Source organism: Squalius cephalus (genome assembly GCF_949319135.1).
Source record: "Squalius cephalus genome assembly, chromosome: 16".
NCBI lineage: Eukaryota > Metazoa > Chordata > Actinopteri > Cypriniformes > Leuciscidae > Squalius > Squalius cephalus.
This window is the reverse complement of record NC_137137.1, coordinates 32,474,250-32,496,438: the sequence shown is the minus strand read 5'-3', so window position 1 is coordinate 32,496,438 and position 22,189 is coordinate 32,474,250. Positions and strand designations below refer to the sequence as shown.

General features: G+C 38.4%; 1 protein-coding gene across 1 annotated transcript; it reads left to right on the top strand.

Annotated features, from left to right (window-relative positions):
- The first annotated feature begins 5,882 nt into the window (after window positions 1–5,882).
- Window positions 5,883–16,307, top strand: kctd9a (potassium channel tetramerization domain containing 9a). Its single transcript, XM_079897542.1, has 12 exons — window positions 5,883–6,115; window positions 7,288–7,409; window positions 7,916–7,959; window positions 8,185–8,281; window positions 11,787–11,845; window positions 11,965–12,093; window positions 12,379–12,446; window positions 12,907–13,002; window positions 13,808–13,957; window positions 14,046–14,151; window positions 14,252–14,385; window positions 15,820–16,307. The coding sequence occupies exons 1-12, from the start codon at window positions 6,068–6,070 to the stop codon at window positions 15,934–15,936; spliced, it is 1,170 nt and encodes a 389-aa protein (XP_079753668.1). The 5' UTR covers window positions 5,883–6,067; the 3' UTR covers window positions 15,937–16,307.
- The last annotated feature ends 5,882 nt before the right edge of the window (window positions 16,308–22,189 follow it).

Below are 22,189 nucleotides of genomic sequence, written 5' to 3'. Positions count from 1 at the left end.
CTGAGCTACTGGCTCCTCCCTGGCCCCCTGAGCTACCGGCACCTCCCTGGTCCCCTGAGCTGCTGGCACCTATCTGGGCCCCTGAGCTACCAGCTTCTCCCTGAGCTACCGGCACCTACCTTGCCCCCTGAGCTACAGGCTCCTCCCTGGCCCCCTGAGCTACCGGCACCTATCTTGCCCCCTGAGCTACCGGCACCTATCTTGCCCCCTGAGCTACTGGCGCCTCCCTGCCCCCCTGAGCTACCGGCACCTATCTGGCCCCCTGAGCTACCGGCTCCTCCCTGGCCCCCTGAGCTACTGGCTCCTCCCTGGCCCCCTGAGCTACTGGCTCCTCCCTGGTCCCCTGAGCTACTGGCACCTATCTGGGCCCCTGAGCTACCAGCTTCTCCCTGAGCTACCGGCACCTACCTTGCCCCCTGAGCTACAGGCTCCTCCCTGGCCCCCTGAGCTACCGGCACCTATCTTGCCCCCTGAGCTACCGGCACCTATCTTGCCCCCTGAGCTACTGGCGCCTCCCTGGCCCCCTGAGCTACTGGCACCTATCTGGCCCCCTGAGCTACCGGCTCCTCTCTGGCCCCCTGAGCTACCGGCACCTATCTGGCCCCCTGAGCTACCGGCTCCTCCCTGGCCCCCTGAGCTACCGGCACCTATCTTGCCCCCTGAGCTACCGCCTCCTCTCTGGCCCCCTGAGCTACCGGCTCCTCCCTGGCCCCCTGAGCTACCGGCACCTATCTTGCCCCCTGAGCTACCGCCTCTTCTCTGGCCCCCTGAGCTACCGGCACCTATCTTGCCCCCTGAGCTACCGGCTCCTCCCTGGCCCCCTGAGCTACTGGCACCTATCTTGCCCCCTGAGCTACCGGCTCCTTCCTGGCCCCCTGAGCTACTGGCACCTATCTTGCCCCCTGAGCTACCGGCTCCTTCCTGGCCCCCTGAGCTACCGGCACCTATCTTGCCCCCTGAGCTACCGCCTCTTCTCTGGCCCCCTGAGCTACCGGCACCTATCTTGCCCCCTGAGCTACCGGCTCCTCCCTGGCCCCCTGAGCTACTGGCACCTATCTTGCCCCCTGAGCTACCGGCTCCTTCCTGGCCCCCTGAGCTACTGGCACCTATCTTGCCCCCTGAGCTACCGGCTCCTTCCTGGCCCCCTGAGCTACTGGCACCTATCTTGCCCCCTGAGCTACCGCCTCTTCTCTGGCCCCCTGAGCTACCGGCACCTATCTTGCCCCCTGAGCTACCGGCTCCTCCCTGGCCCCCTGAGCTACTGGCACCTATCTTGCCCCCTGAGCTACCGGCTCCTTCCTGGCCCCCTGAGCTACTGGCACCTATCTTGCCCCCTGAGCTACCGGCTCCTTCCTGGCCCCCTGAGCTACTGGCACCTATCTTGCCCCCTGAGCTACCGGCTCCTCCCTGGCCCCCTGAGCTACCGGCACCTATCTGGCCCCCTGAGCTACTGGCACCTCCTGATGTTTTTTTATTTACAGAAGTTTTCTTACATAGTCGTATGTTAAAATGGTTCCTATGATCTTTTTTATAAATGGCAGTTCTGTACCTCTAATGCATTTCCTCATCGGTATTGTTTTTAGATGGTGGAATCATTTATATTACTGAATTTATTTACTTAATTAGAAATGTTTATAGTAATACACTTACTATATAACATGCTTACTATAGCATAAATATGACACTATATACACAATATAATGATTTTTATGTATTAAACAAATTAAACAATTATATTCTACAGAAAGGGCAAGTAGAGGGAACTCCTAAAGGGAAGTTGAGCTCAGCTTTGGGAGCAATATTAAATTGTTAATGATAAAATTCACCCAGTTTCACCGAGTTTGTAGGTGTTCCAAGAGTTTCTTATGTGAATTGGTATATTTATACATCAACTTCTAAGAGGATTTTTTCTCTCTATTATTTTCCATTGTGGTAGAGATTTGCCATATAGCTACATTTTCCTCAAAAATGTATTTTGGTTGTATAAAATAAAAACTAAAAATTTATATTTTATGCAAATGTATATGTAAGGTTAATAGGAAAACATATTTCCTTGTTAAAAACAATGCATAGTTGCATACCATAAAATGATTTATATAATTAATAACCTATATATGTGAAAATGTATAATGTTATGTTATAAAAATTCAAATATAGTTATGTTATTGTTATAAAGCAATTATGTTGATACAATAAGGAAGCTACTGATAAAAGTCATGACGAGGAAGTAATTAAAGATGTTTTTAAGGTAATTTAGTGTTTGTGATTTCCTTTTCTCTTCCTACACCTCTCTCTGTGTTTGTGTTCTGCTTTATCTTGTCTCCTCTCCGACTGTATGCATTTATTATTTATCCATCTGATTTATTTCAAAGAGTTCCTAAAAAACAAATCAGAGTTGCACGGCACCTGATGCTTTATTCATGGACTGGTGCAGCTTTCAGACGACCCACTGGCACAAGGGTTGCTCTTACACAACTCCGGTGTTTCCTCAAAACTGAAGAAATGTTTCACTGTGACTTTCATCAGCCTCAGCAACATCTCAGCAAAACACAACCGGCAACACTCAACTCAAAAGGCATGTTACACTAGAGGGTAAATATAAAAGTCTTCTCCTTTTCAGCAGGGATAGTTGTTTATCATAATTTTCTGTGAACTTTACAACCCATTAGCCATTTCAGAACCATATTGAGAGCCACAGTTGCTTAGAGACAATTTACACAAGTCACGCATGAAGATAGAAGTAGACCTATCTGCTGTTTACTCTTCCCTCTTTATGCAGTACAGTACTTTTTACTCTAACTGCACTCTAACACTGCTATAGCTTAGTGGAGGTATGCCACCTAGAAAGTGGACCTACGGCAAACTAGTAAACCTTTACTACAAAAATGAAAAATCTGTTGACATTTACTCACCCTCATGTCATTTCAAACCCATATTCTGAAATATTACATTAGTTTGTGTGAGTGCATGTAAAAAAAATCTCTCTATATAAAAAATAATACATACAGTTATAATATATGACAATCCTGCTCTCCACTGTATATGGATGTGGTTATGAAGTATTGTTGTATGGAAAAGACCAGTGTGAAAAATTTTATTTCCACAAGATTTCTTCCACAGAGAAATACTGACAGAATTTTTATTTTGGGGTGAATTATTCTTTTTAAAGTCATCAAAATGGACAATTCTTATATTTTATAGAATATCGCAGAATAAATGATTTATTGATTTCTTCATGCATCTTTTATTTTTTTTGTTAATTCCTGCCTCTTAATCTTTAATCAAAATAACTTCCCCTCTCTCTTGCAGCAACATCTCTTCTCATGTATGTTTACTGGCACGAGGGCGGGGCAACCTGTCACTCACATGAGATCCACCAATAGCAAACCACAACCATCCAATCAAGTCCCAATGGACAAAATCAAGTCCCGCCCTACATTTTTTTTCTTGTCAAAGAAATTCCATCTAAATGTCATTGTATCTTATGAAAAAAAAGCAGAAAATGTTGAATGTAGAGGAGGTCCACCATTGTATCAACTTTAGTTTGAGTTTTTTTTTCCATATCCTTTTAAGGTTAAAGTGGCTAATTTTGTTTTGGAGTCTCCTACAATATGTTTACATGCATTCAAGGCCAAAAACACTTTAATTTTCTCATAATATACATTGAAACATCAGCTCTTTTCTCACAGTGTCTGAAACAGTTCGATAAAAGATTCGATCTCTATAAACCCCTCCTTTCCGAGAGCCTGCTCAGCTCTGATTGGTCAGATGGCCCAGTCTTGAAATTAATCTACCACTTACGAAGCGTGTCGGAAACCAAACGCCCATTAGCATTTCTAAATTTCAGATCCGAATCTTCCTCAGCACTTGATACAGTGATACAAACTTCAACAATGCCGTTAGTTTTACCATACCAATTCCAGCGCGAGTCTCATCCTTTGGAAGTGGATCAAAGTAGATTTGCTTTCGCAGCAGAAAACAGCGTCTTCTCAACATGTCGACAACACAAAACAAACTCTTCCGGTCTCAACTACAACTACAGTGTTTGAGGGCGGAGAAAAGTAGATGTTGTTCACAGGCAGCCAATGAAGACCATAGACTGCCATTATGCAAATCTATTACATTACGTATGTTTGTAACAGGAAGTAAGATGGGAATTACTGATGACTCGTTTCAGGCAGGTCAGAATTGCTTATTTCATTTAGGAGACAATACATTTATTTGTTGTGCACTTTGGTCTTTAAAACTTTGCAGACCTTTTACATTCACAAACAGCTATATTACACACTGCATGAAAGGTGATATTCGAAAAAGCATAATAGAGACACTTTAAAATTTCACTGCTACCCTGCTCCATCAGTCCAGATCAGATCATAACGTGACTTTTAATGTGTATTGTCAGAGTGACAGAGAAGGCTTAAGAATGGATTTGTTGTATTTCTAGTCTAAACTAAACCGTGGCCCAGCTGTGCTTTGGTTCCACATTTACTGATTAAATGTGTAATCAGTCAAACAAAATAAGACTAGAAGTAATCTGGGTAACATCCCAATTGATAACATAACTAATAAGTCTTACAAGGTCAGTTAAGGAGGACAACCTTACATGATTGACAGCAATTTTGAATATAAAACAGGTCATAACGTTATCTCTGTAAACCTGTGTAAAGAAAACACACTCTATATAGTGTGTGCACATATGGCTCTTATCTCATTTATTTTTCAAGAAGGCAATACCCAACCCAAATAACCTGAATGGGAAATCAAGGGACAACTGGAAACTGAAGGAAATTTTGTCAACAGCAAGAGAAGTGATAATCGGCCTTGTGTTTGCAGAGCATGTGGGCAGTCACAGACGCACAATGGGACATTCTGGAAGACAGCCTTTTTACAGAAGATAAGATTGGGGCCACCGTGTAAGAATCAGACAGCTATAAGCAGGACATTATCACTCGCTGCCTAATTGTTTAACGTCTATTATCAATGCTTCTATGTGGCCTATTTTATTTTTTCTAAATGCTCCAGATAGAAGGACAAATACATCTGTTGGCCAAGTAACAATATTAGCTTATGGGGTTTTTTAAAAATATTGTCAGTATTACAAAAGATAATACATATGCTCACTCTGCGAACAGTTGAGTTGTAAATTTGCAGCAGCTCTAATAGATTAAGAGTTTCTCATTACACTTAATATATGAACTATTAAAGTTACAATTAGTGTAATAAACAAGTGTGAACATGCAGAAATGACTACTTTTCTTGCATTAGATCTTTATATATATATTAGATCTTCTCTTGCTATATATATATTTTTGTTCACAAGAGTGAAGATTTATAATTTCTTGGAATGTCATGTTAAAATTATAGGAAAGAAAGAAGCAGATCAAAATAAATAAATAAATAAATAAAATAAAATAAAAAGATGTGTCCTACTCTGCCCCCTAGTGTATAATAAAGGCTTCTACGCTGCATAATATATAATTTTGAAACCATCGAATACTTAGCCACATAATTATTTTCTTTATTTTTTCATATTCCCCCAATTCTAATTTTTACAATTCTAAATTTTGCATTAGAATGAGAGTGAATGAGAATGAGATTTTAGATTTGTTTTTTAGATTTGACCTCAGCTTGACAGTTTGTTTACAGTCTATCGTAGGCTGGGACTTCCAGAATATACTTCCCGCAGTCCTATATACGGCCTTGTAATGAATGAGTATCTTGACTCGAGCAGCCCACAGTCACTGAGGTAATCATTTCCCTTGCGTCAAAATTCCATTCTCACCAGGCAAGTTTTTCATTAAAATGACCAACGCCACAATTGTGTCCGATTGGTCCGAACCGCAGGCCCCAGTTTATGAAACGCGTCCTGTGATTGGTCAATCGTCGAGGTCTGAAACAGTATTCGCATTTTGATTGGACATCTTCGCCGTCATCTTGATACAATGTAGCTAGGTTGGTTATTCCTACTCTCCTTACGTAGGTATTAGTTTAATACATAGATAAGTTAGCGAGATATTAATTTATTAATATTTGTACAGTTAATACTTTAAATTAGTGCACACAAAGCATGCGAAGGGTGACGCTTTTTGTCAACGGAACCTCCAAAAATGGCAAGGTGAGTGAACACACGCAGTACACGTTTAGCCTGGCCAACTCCAGTAAGTGTTGTGTGTGTGTGGACAGACAGTGATGTCCTGTCAATGGCATGAAACTATTACTGTGTTTCACTTTATTTAATAAAGAGACAGAAAACTGTTAGAACTCAAAACATTTAAGTTATTATTGTACTCCTGACGATATGGTTAAGGCCACATAAGAGCTCGCTCGACTGTTTTTTTTTTAACATTATTGTTTATTATTATACCTCACATAAATGCATTTCTGTATTTTATTGACACTACCATCATTAACTAGTTACGTCAATACATTTATATTGTTTAAATATAAATGTATTGACGTAACTTGCTAATACATTTAAATATTATTTAAATAATTTTTACTATATACATTTTTATTCATTTATATACTAAACATGCATATTTCATATGTATTCAGTAACAATACTAATATTGAATATTCTATAATAGTGAAAGATATTGCTTTATTCACTCCATATTATCCATCCAGACAACAACTTGCAATGATGATTATAATAAGGGTGGTAAGACTTTACAACAAGGTTCCAATTAGTTTATGTATTAACTAATATGAACTAACAATGAGCAATACATTAGTTTTGTTTATTAATCTTTGTTAGCATTAGTTATTAAAAATACAACTGGTCCTTTTTAGTTCATATCAGCTCAGGTCCATTAAATAATATAAACATATACAACATTTGATTGTAATAATGTATTAATAAATGTTGACATTAACATTAACTGAGATTAAAAAATGCTTTAGAAGTATGTTTTCAATATTAGTTCATGTTAAGTAGTGTAGTTAACCACTTTTTAACAAATGGATCCTTATTATAAAGTGTTTTCATAATAATTATTGGGTAACACTATATTTTACAGTGTCCTTGTTACATATGTTACATCTAGTTACCATAGTAATAACTATAAATTACGCATAATTATGTGCAACTTATACTAATACTACCAAACCCTAATCCTAACCCTATAGTAAGTGTATGTAGTTAATTAATATTACTCAGAAATGTATAATTACACTGTAACACAGACACCTTAAAATGAAGTGTAATCAATTATTGTAATAAACATTCTAACACTGTAATACAAACATTGCAATATTAATGCCTTCACGTCTTCGCTTCTTTTGCAGGTTGTAGCCGTTTATGGGACTCTGCCTGATCTTTTGACAGTCGCCAGCAATAAATTGGGAATCAGGGCTTGTAACCTATATAATGGGAAAGGTGGTCTTATAGATGACATTGCGCTCATCAGGTACAGTTGCATTGGCATTCTTCAACTATCATTCATTCATTTATGAAAGACAATGATGGGAACAATATGAAAAAAAAAATGCTATTCTCTGTTATTTAAACCTGCTTTAAATAAACAAATGGGGTAACAAAGATGGCCTGGTAACGCTTTATTCCTCTTTAGACATTCTGTTAACTATAAGTAACTTCACATCTACATGTCAACCCTAACCCCTTATTCTACCAAATTATATTCTAATCTTGAAGTGGATTTACTATGATTTTATAAAAAATACATACAATATGCATATTTACTTTCAAGTTGAAAATATAATTTATTTGTAAAACATCATTCAGTCACATGATGTAGGTACAGCATTACTTATACTCAAAATAATGTCTGAAGGGGACCATCAAAATAAAGTGTAACCGATTACACCGGAGCCTTGTACTTGTTTCTTGAGTGGGATAGGCAAATAAGAGGTAAAGTATCAGATATACTGACTGGTTATTGTATGTATTCCACAGAGATGATGATGTGCTATATGTGTCAGAAGGAGACGCTTTCATCGGTGAGCCAACATCATTTTGTTTTCCCTGTAGTTCAGCGGGTAGAATATGAAATGCCAAGGTCATGAGCTGGATTCCTAGGAGGGAACACAAATGAATAGCTTAAAGTCACTTTTCATAAAAGTGTCAAAAGTCACTTTTGCATAAAATGTATTATCATTATTCAGTGAAACTGAAGGTGTACATATAGGTCAGTGTGTTAAACTATGACTGTGTTTGTGTTTTAGATCCTCAGAGTGATGGGAAAACGTCAGATGACATCTCAGGATCGCACACTGATTGGCTGACGCTGAATATTGGTGGGCGGCATTTCACAACCACTAGGTAACCATGCAGCATGATTGTTGGCTTACTGTAACTTTTAGTGAAATATCAAGTTCTTATCTATTACTGTAACAACTCTTAATAGATATTTTTGTAAATTAATAAATAAGTGAAAGGAAACAGCGAAAGGCTGTGATTTGACAATAGTTAAAGGGGAACTATTTTTTAGCTTAATTTACCTTAACTGAACAGCTTCAGAGTTGGAATGGTTATATGTCTTTTTTCGGGTTGAATGGTGGCCGTCTCGCTTCCCCCTAGCGCCTGTGAGCGGAAAAACCACCCTTGCAACTTTGGGCCGTCAGGAAGTATTGCGTGATATCAGGTCTCGCGATGTAACAAATTGCTTTACGGCACTGCACACATACATTTATATGCTAGCCTTCTGTGTATCATACACACACCTCAGTGGACATGGCTCCGTGCGTTCCCCGGCTTCTTTGAAAACAAATGCACATGAGAAGATGGGAGGGGGGAAAGTCGGCAACGAGTTTTTATGACAGTGTTGTCAAATATCTATTCCGAAGCTGTATGCCAGACTGTCGATGTAAATGTCTGTTGAGAGAATAATGTTATTCTCAAACTACTCTTGCATCTCAATTATCGCATTACATTTACAGGAACTAGTTTCTCAGCAGCGGCGGAGTTTTACATTGCTCCGGTTAGTACTGCGCCGAAAAGTAAACACAGAACAGAAGCGCACTACAGTCGGGACGTCTAGCTAGCTAGTAGTAGTCTCGGTTGCCTAGGTAACTTAATATCACTCCGCCGCTGCTGTAGACTGTGCTAATAAATACAGGGAACAAAGTATAACTATTGCAATGCGATGAAAGGGTGGTTTGATTTCTAACATTATTCTCTCAACAGACATTTACATCGGTAGTCTGGCGTTATAATTTATTTGCTTTTGGTGTACTGTGGAGTGGGTAAAACTGTTTTAATGGCAGGCTAGCAGATACCGTTGACTCGTGCTAGCCTAGCACCGGCGAACTATGCAACTGGGAGGACTAGGTGAAAATTTTTGAAAACTGTCTCCACTGATAAATAACACCCAGGCTAACTTGGAAATGAGGTCCGATGTCCAAAATCCTGAACCACCCCTTTAATTCCAAAACGTAATTTTAGAGCTAGTAATGGAGGCTTGAGCCGTTGATAGCAGACTAATGCAGTTATGAGAGAGAGAGAGAGAGAGAGAGAGAGAGAGAGAGAGAGAGAGAGAGAGAGAGAGAGAGAGAGAGAGAGAGAGGTTAAGAATTACCTGAGTATGTGTGTCTCTCAACACTGTTTGGCAGCAGCATCTTTACTAATAGTTAAGTCAAGTCACCTTTATTTATATAGCGCTTTTTACAATACAGATTGTATCAAAGCAGCTTCACAGTGATAACATGAAAATAATACAACAAAGTTTGTTTCTAGAAGAAAACTACGTCATCGTCCACCTTAAGTAAGGCAGGGGCCTCATTTATAAAGCTTGCGTACGCACAAAACGGGACTGAAAACATGCGTACGCCAGTTCCTGCGCAAAAGGTGGGATTTATAAAGACAAACTTGACGGGAAAATTTGCGCACCTGCACGCAAACTCTGACCCATGCGTACGAACGTTTTGGAGATGGAGCACTTTGGCGACACCGATGGTGAGCTGGAGTTAAATGTATTTTTGGTCACTTTTATACAGAAAATCTAAAGAAAATTAAACATATACAGAAAGATTATACAAATACAATTTCAATCACCAAGCCTGTCACTTGAAGCAAATATCCATTCCTTCTTAAATGTCCGCGGCAGCGAGCGTGTTGAGCCGTTTAGTGAAACTGACGCAAATAACAGTTTAAATAAATAAAATACTTCTGATATAAACATTTATATTAAATATGCCATTCAAATTAATGGAGTTAAACACTTAAACATGAAATCATTACTGAAGTTACACCATTTTTTTAAATTCAATCATTAGAAATATTTGTTGTGGATGCGATTTGAACACTTTTCCTGTGGCGTGCTTTAATGTTTTAACCACAGAGATAATTGCTTATCATGATAATACCAGATTGTCTGAGAAAATAGTTTCGTGCAAATAATGCCCAAGGCCTATCTGTTTCCATTAAAAATATATATCAATTAAAAATACATTCGGCAAGTGGAAAAGATTGAGAAAAACTTTCTCTGAAATGTATTTTACACTATTTGATTTATGTAGGCTATTCAAAAACAAGGCAAGGATAGACAACTACTTGATTTGTATTAATGTAATGTTTCTTGTACCGTTTATATCATTTGCATATGATTATTCATCCACGTGATAACGTTTAAGTTATCACGTGGATGAATAATCATATGCAAATGATATGTAGATGAGGATCTGCATAGTAAAACTAGGCGTTGTAAGCTCCATATATGGTTATTTCGGGTGGAGACGCATGTACGCACAATCTTCCGCTGACTGGGATTTATAAAGTGAATTCTGCGCAGGTTCTGGCGTATGCACGGTTTTATAAGTCTGAATATTTTTTTGCGTACGCCATTTTTCGCTTTCGGGCGCACGTATACTTTTAGTAAGGTTCCTACGCACAGTTTTATAAATGAGGCCCCAGATCAGTAATATTGTTGAATATTAAATGTCCCCAACTAAGCAAGCCAAAAGCCAAGGCGACATCCAGCTGACTTCAGTAAACCTCGGAATAAACAGAAAGACTAACATTAGCGTAGATGCCATTCTTCTTATGATGTAACGAGTCCATCAGGTGTTATAGGAAAGTGTTCCCGAATACTGTACGTTTACTGTACGTAATAGTGAAAACTGTAAGTTTATCTGCTTCAAGAACAGCGCTGTTATTACCTCGCTAGTGAGAAATGTCGTGTAGCTTTTAAGTTGCTTAACTATTTTACTGATAAAACACGTTTCTGTGTGTGTGTGTGTGTGTGTGTGTGTGTGTGTCAGTACTGTATGTGTGTACTGTATTTTTTTTTTACCCAATTGTTTACTATATTTATTTGCTAGGTTAGTGTCGTTGTAGGTTTTGGTTCTTTTGCTGTTGTCGGCTTTAAGGACCTTTGAAATAACTGAAACCATTTGGCGAAGTGATATGGAACTGTGATGAGGTCAAGACCTGCCTGGAACTACTTTATCCGTGTGTTTCCCTGAAAATAATAACACTCGTTCCTCAACCAATCAGAATCAAGCATTCAACAGCTCCGTAGTATAATAGCACATAAATCAGGGGTGTCCAAACTCGGTTCTGGAGGTCCACTGACTGTCCTGCAGAGTTTGGCTCTAACTTTCCTCAACACATCTGGCTGGAAGTTTCTAGTATGCCTAGTAAGACCTTAATAAGCTGGTTCAGGTGTGTTTAATGGGGGTTTGAGTTAAATTTTACAGGACAGTGGCCCTCCAGGAGCTGGATTGGACACCACTGATATAAATAATGCTAAAACAACACTAGTCTGCACTGGTCTGTTGTCTAGGTGCCTATTTCTGATGTGTGGTCTCTGTGTTTGCTCTTGTTTAAGGAGTACTCTTGTGAGTAAGGAGCCTGACAGCATGCTGGCACACATGTTCAGAGGGAAGGGTAAGTTTAGTTCCTGTTCACTCACTGACTGATTTAAGCATTGTTTGTTTTGCTGGTTCATTAAATAGGTTGTTGCACAGTTATATCAGAGTTGTTTCCCCCGCTTTCTTGATCTGCAGATGTGTGGGGTAATAAGCAGGATGAACGAGGGGCTTACCTCATTGATCGAAGCCCAGAGTACTTTGAGCCCATCCTGAATTACCTGAGGCATGGCCAGATCATTGTCAATGAAGGAATCAACTTACTCGGTGAGTGAGGCCTGAATGTTAACTAAAGCATTCTCAGATGATAGTTCTAGGTTATTAGCTATACATTAGATGGTGCATTCAGGTTTGGGGTGTAGATTATTACAATACATTTTAATCTTGGTAAATCACTATAATTCAAGTTTTTTAATAAAGTAACAGCCATGGAAAATTTTATAAAATACACAATTGTTCAATAAATAATTGTAATTAATAACAAAAATATATTCTTGTCATAACCTAAGTCAGTTTTATTCTTTAGTTAGTTGAATGTTTTATGTTTTTTAGGAGTTCTAGAAGAAGCTCGATTCTTTGGAATAGAGCAACTGGCAGAGCAGCTAGAAGTCACCATTAAGGTATTATTATATTATATGTATTATTATTATATATATATTATACACTACCTTTCAAAAGTTTTCATCTTCATCAACTTACCAAGGCTCCATTTATTGGGGGAAAAAAATACAGTAAAAAGAGTATTATTGGAATATTATTAAAATAACCATTTTCTATTGTAATATATTGTAAAATGTAATTTGTTCCTGTGATCAAAGCTGAATTTTCAGCATCATTACTCCAGTCTTCAGTGTCACATGATCCTTCAGAAATCATTATGATATGCCTATTTGCTGCTTATTTCTAATTATTATCAGTGTTGAAAACAGTTGTGCTGCTTAATATTTGTATCAATTTAATGCATCCTTGATGAATAAAAGTACTCATTTCTTTCCAAAAATAAAACATCTTTCTGACCCCAAACTTTTTAGAGGTTGTGTATATTCATGCGTTTAATACATTTTTTTCCATGATATGCAGAATTCTCATCCACCTGAAGACCACTCTCCTCTCTCACGGAAGGAATTTGTTCGTTTTCTGCTGGCTACACCAACCAAATCAGAGCTACGCTGTCAGGTAGAAGACTTTTGTTCAGTCAGGTGTTTTAAGCCCTATTCGGACGGGATTAACTTTACAAGGGTAGATGGAGTAATGTAATTTTACCACTGGACGTCTGTAATATTAATGGCCAATTCGCACGGGATTAGATATCTCAGTAAACTAGCAGAAGTGGGAGAGTAACTCGATTTGCGCTTTGCCGTCACTCCTGTCGTCATGTGTGAATTACGCTGCTTCCTGATATCATGTGCGCAAACACACATAACCTATATTTATAAATATATAAAACAGTTAGGTCCCGTCGAACGATGTATTAATTAACTTCAGATTGTATTGTATTGGTAATAGGCACTTACCTTACGCTAAAAGAAGCTTTGTGCCTCTAACAAGTGCTTTCGATCTTCTTTCTGATCTGAATGGTATGTGGGAAATACTTGAGTTTTGCCACAGACTCGTCCCAGCGTCTAGAACGCAACTGAAAGCTTCTTCAAGCACATCCATACTTGAAAAAAAAACGTGGAAAACTACTTTTAAACAGGAAATGACGAAATATTTACGTACATATTTACAGCGGGTCTATTCGCACAGGATTAGTATCACCTGAGGTCATTTTTCCGGACATTTTTACTGAAGGTAAAAGTCGCCGTAATCTTTACTGACATTGTCCGTAATGATCACTGAGATGCACATTCGGATAGGATTAAAATCACAGAGAAGCTCTGCTAATTATTACTTTACCCTCCTCTCCATGTTAAACTAGTCCCGTCCGAACAGGGCTTTAGTTAGTCTGATGTTGGTATTGAGGTGTCTTTTCCCCTCTCAGGGTCTTAATTTCAGTGGAGCGGACCTTTCTCGGCTGGATTTGCGCTATATTAATTTTAAAATGGCAAATCTGAGTCGCTGCAATCTCACCTATGCAAACCTGTGCTGCTCAAACCTGGAGAGAGCGGACCTTTCTGGAGCCAACCTGGATGTGAGCTGATCATCTCTCGCTTTCGTTTGGTTTTAATCCTCTTGAACTGAGATGAAGTCTTGCTTGATCACTTTCTTCTGTGCTCCAGGGTGCTAATCTTCAGGGCGTGAAGATGCTCTGCTCCAACGCAGAGGGAGCATCCCTTAAAGGATGTAACTTTGAGGATCCCTCTGGGCTCAAGGCCAATCTAGAGGGTAAAACTCCTGCACACAGAATTAGTCATAGAAAATAATTGCTAATGGAAATTATGCGACATTAATGTTGCATTGTCATGTTACTCTCTGTGCGCTTTAGGGGCTAATCTGAAAGGAGTTGACATGGAGGGCAGTCAGATGACTGGTATTAATCTGCGTGTGGCTACGCTGAAGAATGCTAAGCTGAAGAACTGTAACCTGCGAGGTGCTACATTAGCCGGCACAGATCTTGAGGTGAGAGTGGCTACCGTAGCTACGTTTACATGGACACCTTTTGTTTGAATGATTTCATTCTGATTGGTGAATCCGGACATAGTGTTTACATCAGGGTTTCTCAAACTCGGTCCTGGAGGGCCACTGTCCTGCACAGTTTAGCTCCAACCCTGATCAAACACACCTGAAGCAAGCTAATCAGTGTCTTCAGGATTACTAGAAACTCACAGCTAGGTGTGTTCGGGTTAATGTGAATGTGTGTGTTGATATGTCACAGGCTTCAAATCGGATTAGATCTTTTGAAAAGCACACATGAATATACAGAGTTTCCAGCTGTTGTCTCATACTAACCATCCTCCTTTTCATTGTTTTAAAAAGCAGTCTTAAAGGGATAGTTCACCCAAAAAATGAAAATTCTGTCATCGTTTACTCGCCCTCAAGTTGTTCCAAACCTGCATGAATTTCTTTCTTTTGCTGAACACAAAAGAAAATATTTTAAAGCAGTGATCTCAAACTCAATTCCTGGAGGGCCACAGCTCTGCACAGTTTTGCTCCAACCCTAATCAAACACACCTGATCCAGCTAATCAAGGTCTTCAGGATTATTAGAAACTTCCTTGCAGGTGTGAGTTGGAGCTGGTTGGAGCTAAACTGTGCAGAGCTGTGGCCCTCCAGGAATTGAGTTTGAGATCACTGTAAAGAATATGGGTAACCAAACAGTTGATGGACCCCATTGACTTTCATAGTATGGAAAAACAATACTAAGTCAATTGGGTCCATCAACTGTTTGGTTACCGACATTTGTGTTCAGCAGAAGAAAGAAATTAATGCAGGTTTGGAACAATTTGTAAATTGTATGTAGTAAATGTATAGTAAATGATGACAAAATTTTTGGTTGAATTTTTTTAGTTTAGTTTTTTTTTTTTAGTTTAGAGCTTTATTAATCCCCGTGGGGCAATTAGTTTGAGCTTACATGGTGCACATACATTCAAATACATAAATAATTATCCCTTTAATACCTATTGCGGGTCCTAATTAGGACAAGACGAGCACATGACGCTTTGCGCCGTGCTGCTTATATTTATCAAGCAGTAAAAACAACCCTTCCTGTGCCCAAAACAAGGCGTCTGTGGAGGAGAGTCCGAAGCAAAGACTGCTGGGACGCTTCCTGCACCTTTTCACTAACGATGAGTGGAAGGAGAATTTTAGATTGACATGATTACACCATTTCTACATCATTACACCATTTCAAAGCGTTTACTTGTCCTGTCGATTCATTGGTCAATTCATTCCGAGTGACGAGTTTACATGTGACTACATTATTTCGACTGTCTACAGTCGGATTATTTAGGGTCCACGTAAACGCAGCTAGTGTCGATTGAAGGTGTGTTATTTTGGGGCATCTAGTGACACCATTATTGCACTGAAAAACATTTTCTGTAATATGTGTGTGCAGAACTGCGACCTCTCAGGCTGTGATCTACAGGAAGCGAATCTGCGTGGTTCAAATGTGAAAGGAGCCATCTTCGAGGAGATGCTGACTCCACTGCACATGTCCCAAAGTGTGAGATAACCAATTACATTGTTCCCTGCCCAGAAACCTCACCAGCCAGCTATTCCCAGCACTCCCTCACCCCGACCCCCTTTTCGTTTCACGCTCCCGTGGAACCGTATGCAATACTAGCACTTGGTTTGCCCACCTCTAATCTTTGAGCTTTACTCTCATGCACTAGTGCACACCCAGGGTCTGTAGTCATGGCCAACATAGCGAAAGCTTATCGTAGAGATTCCAGATATTTAAAAAGGTCGTTTGTCAAACCAAACTTATTGCTTTTGGTTTTGTTTTTATTTATGCTTTGTGTTGAACTGTTGTTCGATTTTACTGAATGTATGCGTTTCATGTTGTGTCTTGTCTCAAATAATGAAGTCAACATTTCAATCAATCAGTACAACCAAATATATCTATCGAATTTTAGATTTATCAATGAATTTATAGGAGGCTTATTGTTGCACAGCTTACCGCAGGCGAAACAAACTCGTATAATAGCAGCCTTTTGTATAGGCCTATATAATATATGGAATAATATACCTTAAACATCTCATATAACTGACAGTTCTGGTGTCAAATATGCAACATAAACATACAGCTCTTATATATTCTGTTTTTACATTTACTCATAAATGACATTAATTGCTTATTTTGTTTTTCGATTTGCCATTTGTTGATCTACCTCCCATACAACCCGTTCTTGTTTTTCGCCATTGAATCCATGCAGTCAGACAAAGACTTCAACCAAATGCAAACCACATTTTGCTGCATCTCGCAAAACCTATTTAATTTTTGATAACTGTGTAATAACACTTATCCATTGGTTAATATGCACAATAATTAACCAGTGGTGCCAATATGCTATTTTATCATATCATTATATAATATGTGGATATGGTGTATGCTATTCGCTTTTCAGAGTTCTTATTTTCCCAATTTTTTTATTTTTCATTGAAGTGAAATGTTGAAGTGACCAACCCACACCAAAAATTTTCATGTGATGTTTGTAGGGTCATTATCAAATCCAGTGCTTCCTTATGTAATGTTTATCATGATATAACGGTAACACTTTACAATAAGGTTTCATTAGTTAACTACATTAGTTAACATGAACTAAGAATAAACAATACTTCTACAACATTTATTAATCTTAGTTAATGTTAATTTCAACATTTACTAATCCATTATTAAAATCAAAATGTATATTTGTTAACATAAGTTAATGCACTGTGAACTAACTCCAGTATTTTTATTAACTAACATTAACAAAGATTAAAAAATACTGTAACAAATGTATTGCTCATTGTTAGTTCATGTTTGTTAATGCAATAAATCATGTTAACAAATGAAACCTTATTGTAAATGTTTCCGATATAACATATGCTCATCAATACTGTCCCACTTTTTGTTTGACTTTGTGCATTTGTGTCCAAAAATTGTGTGTAGTAAGAAGTAGCACATTTATAAAATGCTGCTCAACTATTCCTAGATTATTTGCTGCATGGTTAAATGAAAACCTAACCATCTCGGTCAGAGATTTCTGACATTTCAGAGTTTTTTGTTATAAAACATGCTGTTGATTTTCATTTACAAATTTTATTGTAGGTACTCCGTCAATCCTGTTAAATGAAGGCAATCAAAATAGACTTTTGCACTTTAAGTGTGATCTCTATGTGTATCAGACCCTTATGGAAAGGGTGCAAGCTATTTATTTATGTATCAGGCTGTATTTATGTAAGTGGTGGAGGGGAGGATCTATCGGTTCTCTCTTTACCGAACCCTGTTGCACTCTATTACGGAAGTGTTTCCATAAATAGACTGTTATAATCAAAGTCTGGTTGTCTGTCTTTATTTATGTGTGTGGAGATTTATGCACTAACATTCAAAGGTTTGGGGTCATTAAGATTATTTTTATTTTTTTCTTATGCTCACCACAGCTACATTTATTTGATCAAAAATACAGTAAATTTATAAATGTTGTGAAATATTATTACAATTTAAAGTAACCATTTTCTATTTTAATATATTTAAAAATGTAATTTATTCCTTTGATCAAACCTGAATTTTCAGCATCATTAGACTTCATTGTCACGTGATCCTCAGGAATCGTTCTAATATGCTGATTTGCTGTAGAAGAAATAATAATTTCTTATTATCAGTGTTGAAAACAGTTTATGATTAATATTTTTGTGGATATTAATAACAGTTCTTGAGCAGCAAATCAGCATATTAGAAATAACCGTATCTAAACTGTCTGTCTCTCCATGCATGGTCAAAGTAATGTGGACACTCAGACAGCACACCAATAAGTGCTCACAAAACTCATACATTTGTTGACTAAAAAAAATACCCAGGATAGTTCAAGACTAGCCCAACCAAAACGATCCAATGGTATGCCGCCTACTGCAGGACTTTTATTTTGGTATGTCAATGGTACGTCTCCTACGCAGGACTTTTATTTTGAAAGTTCGTCCTTTTGTTGAACGCAGAAGTTGCACATCTCTTCACTGGTGCTCATGTTGCAGTGTTTCCCAACTCATGTGCAGGTAATGACAGTTTTATACACCTTTTATGTGTTGGTTGGTGGTTGTTCTGAATTTGAACTGTTTCAGTTTCTTAAACAAAAGTGTCAATTGTTCGTTATAACGTGGCATATTATATCAGGCAGTTAAATGTGAACAAGAGCTGAAATGATTTAGTTATTAGTGTCCATAACAAATATGAAGTATGTGATGTTTATCTTTGATAAAAGATAGACCACGTTTATTTCACACATAGTTCTTTTAACTTACATTTACTTTACACTTAACTTTGTATATCAAAAAACTGTGTCTGTGTGCTGCTTTATATGGCATTTAGGATGGATTCCCATGGAAGTCAATGCACATGTAGTGCCCATCGCTCAACACCAAGCGTCCATCAAACCCTGGAGGAGATGGACTTTGAGAGAGGTGCATCCCCTGCTTATGTTCATATATCGTCATATCACACAATGTTGGTATTATCAAAAATATGTGAATTGCTTGTTTGTAGGTATTTGGTCAGCTGCGATGGATGGAGATGTGGAGAGAGTCAGGGCGTTTATTAAAAAAGGAATTGATCCAAATATGAGGGACCAGGCAAACTACACCGCTTTGGTTTGTTCATTTTATAATTCACCACTAATGCAAAAACATCTCATAATGCATAACCCAGATTTTCTTTTTCTTTGGAGCAGCATTATGCCAGTCGAGCAGGTCATCTGTCAGTGTGTGAGTTACTCCTGGACAGTGGCGCTTGTGTGAATGCACAGACCCGTGGCGGGGCGACCCCACTTCATAGGGCGTCTTACTGCGGACACCACAGTGTGCTCAAGCTACTGTTAGACCGTGGGGCCGATCCATGTCTGACTGATGATGATGGATCAACACCACTTCATAAGGTACTACTGCTCAACATAGCTATATTTGATGAACTAACCTCATTTTATTTCACTTGACTTAATTCTTAATAGAACTTGTTTTTAAAATGTAGGTTCCAAGGTAATAGACCTTAGTCAGGTTAGATGGCATATTGAATTTAAAGGGTTAGTTCACCCCAAAATGAAAATTCTGTCATTAATTACTCACCCTCATGACGTTCCAAACCTGTAAGACTTTCGTTCATCTTCAGAACACAGATGAAGATCTTTTTGATGAAATCTGAGAGTTTTTGGCCCTCCATTGACAGCTACGCAACTACCACTTTAACGCTTCAGAAAGTTCATAAAGAGATCGTAAAACTAATCAATATGAATTAAGTGGTTTAGTCAAAATTTTCTAAAGAGACACGATCACTTTATATGATAAACATATTTAATTTAGGCTTTAATTTAGACAAATTCCATCATGTAAATAGCGAATCCGCCATGGCGCGAGTGCAACTGGTGTTTAAAGGGAATGGGAGATGAGACTCTGATTGGTTTAACGCACGTAAATCCCAAAACACACCCATTACTCATTAAGAGAATAGGGAGGGTTGTCCCTATTTTAGACCATACGCCTGGCGCGCGACCATTTTTCCCGTCGTTAAACTAGCAAAAGTGGATTCGGACACGCCCTAAGTGAACTTGCGCCCTGCGCTTTAGACCATGAGCTTAGATCGTTAAAATAGGGACCAATATATTTTCAAAACTGTTTTATGGAGTTTTGTCTAATCTTTTTGGAAAGACGTTTCATCAGCTGAACAATGAATGTTGTTGAACAACAATACAATCCGTTGAACACCATGTAATTCTACCCTTCACAGCCTTGTTTTCATTCCTGTCAAAAGTTAAACATGTTGCTACCCTGATTAAAATTTTTGGGGTTGTGATTGTATATGCACACAGGCTGCTGAACAGAGGCATTTCACGGTTTGTGAGCTGTTGGCGAAACGCTTCCCAGCCTTGCGAGTTGTGAAGGATAAAAGATCATGCATACCTTTCGATCTCTGTCCCGAGAAGGAGCGAGTTTGGGAGTTCCTGAGACCACCACAATGACCCTATCTAACTTACAGTCTGAAATGCCTTTTCATTAAGGATTATGAAGAACATTTGCAAAAACTGTGCCTTGTAAATCAGTGTGTCTTATGGTTGAAAAGAGGCATAGTCGCTTAAGTTGGTCTTTATGGTTACACAAGCCTTTCCTCATGTTGTGAGAGCCTACAAGAGTCGATCCACTGCTACTAAATGTGACCAGATCAACAAAAAGTCTTGAATCTGTGGCACATTTTGCTGCATGCCAATTCTACATGGAGTGAGCAAGGTTTGTCTGGTTAGCATGAGCAGTTAGCCGCTGATGGTTGTAGATGCTTTAACTACAACATTTAGTGATCCAGAAATCTTCACTTGTTGATGGCCTTGCCAAAAGGATAGTTTTCTTCACAGTGAGCCAGTAGAGTGTGATAGAGTCCTGTTAATGTTCACTGAACAAAGAAACCCAGGCTTGATGCTTCTGGAGATCTTCATAAACCGCTGTTTCCAGCACCAGAAATTCTTTATAAAGATGACAAACTGCTTTAAAATGTTTTCTAGGCACACGCTAGTTACAGCTCAGATCAGTGCTGAGTTATAACTGCATAGCAAAAGGGTGATCCAGTGCAAAGCAAATTTTGTTTTATGTGGTTCTGTTGCATTAAATAACAACAGCTCAGGGATTGTTTAGCTATCCCTGAGCTATCTCGGTTGAGCTATCAATCCGAGCGCGAGTCCGAAGATGAATCATTGGAAAAACTAGCTAATCAATCCGAACCTCCATCGGAAGGGCGACTTGAGCAGGACGTTTCTCAGTGATACGTTACGCAGTTTGAGGGACATTATGAGATGTTTCAACTGTAATTCCTCACCATCAGCAATTACAAGTGTATGTCCTTCAACAAACCGATGTGTATATTTCTAATTTATTGCTGTGCACATGCGGGAACTGTATCAATAACGGTGAATATGTTTGCCCAGCACTAATGTGAATGACTGATGTAATGTTTGTAAAACTAATCTTGTTCCATACTTTATCTTTACTCAAAGTAGTGAGAATGACAGACAATCTGCATTAATAGACAGTTATAGGTAACAGTGGCCCACAACTGATTAGCAGAAGTATTTCAGTAAGACGGTAATAACGTGATTTAGCTGGTTAGCCGGAAATGTATACACAATATAAAACACAAAACTAGTATTTTGAATACCAGGTAGAAAATATATACATCAATAATTATTCATACTTCGGCCTACAGGTTGAGGTTCTGAGGAGCAAGTTAGTCCAAATAAACTGGGCACTGACCCATCTTTCAAGAGCAAGCGCTTTTCGAATCTTGCATTGAACGCAGAGATTTTTTTTAATTTAAAAAAAAAAAAATGTATTATGCAATAACAAATACAAAACAACCATGAATGAGCAATAAATGAACATATAAACAATACACAATAAAGAGGGTTACATTATATAAACGTAAAGAATATTAAGCTAGCTTAAATGATTGACACCAACTAGGAGTCTTACAAGCAGCAGAGTTTTTAGAATTCCTCAAGGAGTTCAAATATATATCAAAATCTTTCTTAAAAATGAAAAAGAAAGAGTTTTCTTTGAAAACTTACACTTGTGAATATAATATTTGGCAAGAAAAAGTAATAAGTTGAGAATAAATTTAAAATGATAAGGGTCTACTTTCAGAGAGTCACCAAAAAACATTTTTTTTTTTTTTTATTTATACAAAAGTTTAAAGACATATCTTTTAACAAAATTTGAAAAGTCAACCCAAAATATTTTGCAATACATACATT